The sequence below is a fragment of the Cyphomyrmex costatus genome, unplaced genomic scaffold (genome assembly GCF_001594065.2).
Source record: "Cyphomyrmex costatus isolate MS0001 unplaced genomic scaffold, Ccosl1.0 scaffold8, whole genome shotgun sequence".
NCBI lineage: Eukaryota > Metazoa > Arthropoda > Insecta > Hymenoptera > Formicidae > Cyphomyrmex > Cyphomyrmex costatus.
In genome coordinates, this window is record NW_017280375.1 from 1251162 (window position 1) to 1257043 (window position 5882).

Consider the following 5882-nt stretch of genomic DNA (forward strand, 5'->3'; position numbering starts at 1 on the left):
TATGATTGAGACGAGTATTCAGGCGAGCCTTAAATTACATGTCAATTTGTGATAATACAACTCTAGTTCTGTTAGAATTGCATTTTAAAACTGAAAATAAATTTAGTGCGCAGTTTGAGGGGTTGATGTGTATATAAATTCACACAGAGAATTATAATATTTCAACACTAAAGATACAGCTTGACAGAACCTTTATTTAATTCCGATTCAACGTGTAGACACAGTATGTCTTTTTTTATATTGTATACATGTACGTGCTATATACTATGTATATTATCTAATTCATTAAATTCTTCATAGACTTTTTTAATTATATTAAATACCTTTTAATTATATTTTTAATGAACCAATCAGCAGTAAATTGTAAGTGATCTGTAGGTAGCGAAAGAAAATAGATTTTACCGGCGTTCTCCATTGTGCGTAATCCGAGCCAGTCCTATGAAAATGACGAATCGATAATATATGCATTAAACGACTATGCTTTGAAATCAATCGCACGAGTACATACCTGTTGGTACAGCTTACTTTGCTGCAACGTCTGTACCTCTTCCGCTTGACCAGGTTTGTAAAATCCAAACCATTCTGTTTCTACTGGTTCGACCATTGTATCATTCTCGAATTTAACGAGAACTAACGAACGAAGCTTTTGAAGATTGTTTTTATATTCCTGTTACAAATAATAAAAATATTAATACTCTAATAATATAATTTTTATTTTATTTTTTTGCTTAAAATATAATATCGTTCTGCATCACGTGCAATATTTGGATTATAAAGTTATACATCTGTAAAATTGACACCTTAAATTTATATTTTTCGATTTTTTATGATAATTCACTGGAACTATTTTTCGTGTTGGGCAAGCACTCCAGAACTGTTCGAAGTGCATTCAGAACTGTGACGAAAATTTCATTTTTTTGAAACATGAAATGCCAACTTTAGTTATGTCAGTCTTTTTTATCAATGATATAAAAAGTGTCACAGTACATATATCATATAAGTTGTATATTGATTGAAATTAGATAATACATTTTCATATTCTAATAAAATTAAAAATTTTAATGTATATATATATATATATGACAACACTTACTGCGTTAATAATATTTTCATTATTTATTTCGGCAAGGAAAAGATTTTTTCTTTGATATTCATTTTCTTGCAAGGGATCATGCCAATAAGAAGCTTGTATCAGCGAGTTTTGCACGTACCTAAAAAAAATTTTTAATGACGCATAATAACAAAGAAAATTTCCATTAATAATGGATAATAATTTCAAAGTTATGAGAACAAGTACCACAAGTATGCACCGAGATGAAGCATGCGACGCATGTAATTGCATACTCGAGATGAGTCTGAGCACTTTGGTATACCGAAAACACCTTGATGCTGACCGCCTAAAGATATCAAATTCAGCATTGGTGGATCAGGACATCTTTGAGCTACTGCTCTTCTAAAATAAAAAACGACGACATTGCGTACAAAAGATTAATATGGATGATAAAGAAAAAATTAATAAAAGAAACAATTTACAAAAATTGAGCCCCTTGAGAGAAACCAATGGCATTGTATCCATTTTGAAGTTTTATATTTTGCGATATTTGCTCACACACATGCTTTATTTGCTTATTAATATTACCAAAATAGCCGTTTTCAACATCCTAGAAGAAATTATGTCTTAATTTTGCATTAAAACACATACAAAATGTAATAATAGTGTAAAATTGCAACGCAAATAATATATGATTAACAGATAGCAGCAGTAGTGTTGTATCAGTGTGAACCTGGCGTTCAACATTATTAAAAATAAAAATAGATACCGTAGTGCATTTATACTTCGTTTGTACCTATTTGTACTAATCGTTATCTTGTTTGTAACTCAAACAGTAAAACAAGTAAAATATAAAAAATGACAAGCGCGCAACTATAAAATTTTTTAATTTAGCTTATGTTATTCGAAAGAGAATCGTTTGTATCTATTTGTACATCTTTTATTTTTATTTGTACCTCAAAGGGTTCGAAGATACAGCGCTTTTCAATTTTTGCGCAATCCCTATACAGCAAACTTAGTCAGTTTTCAAGACATTGAAAAATGACCAACAGCATTCGAAAGATAACCGTTTATACCTCTTTTATTTGTATTTGTATCTCAAAGAGTTCGACGATATAGAGTGCTTTTCAATTTTATTATATAGGAGTTGAGTAAAAATTAAAAAGTACTGTATCTCTGAACTCTTTGAGATACAAACGAAAATAAAGGAGATGCAAACGGGTACAAACAATTCTCTTTCAAATAACATGTTAAATAAAAAAATTTTATAGTTGCGCGTTGGTCATTTTTTGTATTTTTCTCATTTTTTTACTGTTTGAGACAAACAAAATAACGCTCGAATCAAACGGAGTACAAACACACTACGGTATCCATTTTCAGTAATATTGGGGGCCAAGTTCACTCCGGTTAGTGTTGTGCAGTATCTATACTCGTACATATAGGGAAGAGTTGCTGAATGCGTAGATGAACTGGCAGTCTAGATCGTACCTCATTAATGTCTATTATTATTTAATAGGCAACATTTAGTAACAATAATATAAAATATATATTAAATATAGACGAAAATATTAATTTTTAATTAACTTATTTAATTGATAACAACACAATCAACCAATCCAATCTTATTATAAATTTTTTTATTTTTATAAAAAAAGATTTATTATAAAATATTTTACATTCACTGTAAATATATATTTGCAACCAATATAAAGATTAAGTAGATATTTTTTACAAAATCCATTAAGTTTTCTAAATCATACCATCACAAGATAAAACTTATAATTAACAATAATAAAAGCCAATTTAGTAAATATGCCGAATAGGGAAGACACCCTTGACCTGGACATAAGTTTTCAAGGTCAGATCTCTGAGTAACTTCCAAGGTTTTAACCGTTGCTTGTTATTTGTTATGACATCAAAATAACATCATTTTGTTATCAAAATGCAATTTATTCTGAAATTTTATGTCAAAAATAAAAGTATCTGTACTTACATTAGATACTTTTAAGATACATATAAGGTATCAGTATCTATATCTAAATATTTTATTTTTCTCGTATCTGTACTTTTACTGAAAATAGAGTATCTTGCACAACACTGAGCAGCATAGAGTTCATGTAAAAAGATTTATATACCGAAGGAAGAATTAAGATAAACAAATTAAGTAGAAATAGATGAATACATAAAGCAAAAGTAGGACAGAATGAAGATATAAGATAAATTTTGTATTTATATAGAATATTTTTCCAAATATGTTTTTAAAGTTGTTGACAATTGTTCAACCTCTATCTCGTTGTTTCCAATACGTATGGAATGAACATAAACTCCAGGGATTTCATCTTGAAGGATCTGTTGTATTTTTCCAAGACTGAAAGAGAAACAACAACTATCACCTGCAAAAGATATGCTTTTATTTTTATAATAAAATTAAGTAAAAGAATAAATAATTGAAAATTAAAAATTAAATGTATCATGCTATTAGTTAAAAAAAGAAAAAAAAAACATTTAAATCTCACACTTTGTAAGCAAGTGTATTATTTATTAGTTCATACATACAATGTTTCCTTAAAAGATAAATATAAAAATTATGAATATTTTGGAATGTTTCAAGTTAATTAAAATATTAAATTAAAAAAATGAGTATCTTTATAAAAGCAAAATATGCTTCTTCTTTATTATAACATATAATTTTTGAGCTAAGATAAAATCCGCTTATAAAGAAACTTCTGTCTCTATATACATAATTATTTCTTTTTAAATGATAAGGATATCACAACATTTACATGCAATCAACAGTGATAAAATTGATCACTGTTACTGTCACTGTAAATGTTATATTTATCACATAAATACAAAGTACAGTACTTAACTTAAGTTTGTTTTAAAGCAATTATACAAAAAGTTTCTTAAAGTAAAATTAAATTTAATATGACGACTATATGCAAAGATATTACAGTTATGCAGAACATTGCAACACAATTACTCATATAATTACTGTAGTAAAAATTATATAAACATAATAACTCCGAAGGAAAATAAGCAGGAAAGGTGCAGGGAATATGGATTTAAATTTAGAAAGTGAGAAAGTGAAAAATATTTAGAGATGCCATCGGAAAGACGTACCCATTCCATGCCAGAGCACCACTGGCACTGGCGAACTGTCGGTGGTTTTTACGTTCTCCTCGCACAAACAACCGGCATTCGTGCATAAAAGTATCGCAGCGATAAAAATACAAATATGATTTATTGTTGGCTCTCCCACGACGTAAGCCATGTTAACCGTCAACCACCACGCTTACGTTTAGTAGGCAACTAACGCAAACCGACACATCGCAATGCTTTTTGCAACATCGTCAATTGCCGGACACACTTGGATACAGCTGAGTGCAGCGGAGAGTAACATTCAGTGCCCACATGTGAAAACATGTTTTTTGTTGTATTTAACAGCGGTCGACGCGCCACACGGCCGCATTAGGAAGTTTATACTACGAAGCTCATCTGGTAATTTAGATTTCTTTACGGAAGCTTTATATAGCAAATTTTATCTTTTACGACTTTTATGTTAAAAGAAGCATAAATCGGAAACACGAGATTCACTATAGATTTATTTATTATTCAAATCATAAAGTAACATCATTAATTTTAATTAACGAATTAAATTAAGTAATACATTATGAAGTATATATCTACTCGTAACATTTCGCAAAATTTATAAGAATTTAGATAATAACGACGGAGTTGTGTTTATACATAGTTATGCGTCTATTTTTTAAAGAAATGTTGGATTTAAAACTTTAATCCATATAAAATATATTATCCATATATAAATTTTAAATAACAAATCTTCTCTGTTTTAAAACTTCTGCCTTAAAAACGAATTTACTGTTTTAAAAATACAAATTCACTGATTTAATAAAGAATTTGTTAATTTTAATGCAGAGAATATGTGATTAATTTTGTGAGAATATATAATTAATTTTAAACAGATTCGCAGAATTGCATTGTTGACATAACTGACAATGTTATGTGTTGCACTTGTTTTAAATTTCGAAATATTGTGGTCATAGCGCAACGCGCATGTGCATGCAACTAAAAGTACGTATACAGATTACAGAGTCCGGCTTGCAGTATAACATTTGGAGAATTGCGGTAACTCACCAAATGCAATCTAAAGAGAAATTGTCAAATTTTTAATATGTATCGTTGTTGATTTTAAAAAAAATTATTGTCATTACAAGTGACTCATCGGATATTGAATAGTCACATCATTATGATACATCGAACATTTTTCAAGCGTCATACGTATAATGTTTCAAGTTTTAAAATGCATTTTTATTGTTTTGTCTGCAATAATTTTTCACCGTGTTTCGGTGATCTGAAAATTATGCAATTTCGAGAGTTTCGAAAGTGTTCTCTATTTTTTGTTGAGTAGTATATACAGAATGTTTATAAATGTATAAAATTGTAAATACACGAATTATAACAGTAAGAAATAAACAATTTCACGAAATAGAATTAAAGTACTAAAATGCGTCGTTACGTTCCTGTCCAGTAAAAGTATTGAAAAACGTAATTATATGTACATGTATATGTATACACATGGAATCTGTAATTAATAGTACATATATTACAATAATATTAAACCGTGATGAATATAAATTCAATATTTATATGTATATGTATGATATACATATAAATTGTACTTTAAAATATGGCGTGTAACGAAATTGAAACAAATTTTCGCCGATTTTTGCACATTTAATCTAAATTTTCTCGAAAACCTGACGTGTTAGGCCAATTTCGCAGCCAGATTCATTTTCAGCAAACAAAA

At 28.7% G+C, this 5882-nt stretch overlaps 1 protein-coding gene across 1 annotated transcript; it reads right to left on the minus strand.

The window, feature by feature from the left end:
- Nucleotides 1–310: 310 nt before the first annotated feature.
- Nucleotides 311–4419, minus strand: Ppt1 (Palmitoyl-protein thioesterase 1). Its single transcript, XM_018549232.1, has 7 exons — nt 4175–4419; nt 3335–3444; nt 1534–1661; nt 1298–1453; nt 1094–1211; nt 509–667; nt 311–436 (listed from the first exon to the last, which is right to left on the minus strand). The coding sequence occupies exons 1-7, from the start codon at nt 4323–4325 to the stop codon at nt 311–313; spliced, it is 948 nt and encodes a 315-aa protein (XP_018404734.1). The 5' UTR covers nt 4326–4419.
- Nucleotides 4420–5882: the final 1463 nt, after the last annotated feature.

Coding starts and splice junctions, on each gene's coding strand:
- Ppt1 (XM_018549232.1), bottom strand. CDS start 4,325: ATGGCTTACGTCGTGGGAGAGCCAACAATAAATCATATTTGTATTTTT. Junction 1,454..1,533: donor TCTCAAGGGGCTCAATTTTT/GTAAATTGTTTC, acceptor TTTTTATTTTAG/AAGAGCAGTAGCTCAAAGAT. Junction 1,212..1,297: donor CATCTCGGTGCATACTTGTG/GTACTTGTTCTC, acceptor AATTTTTTTTAG/GTACGTGCAAAACTCGCTGA.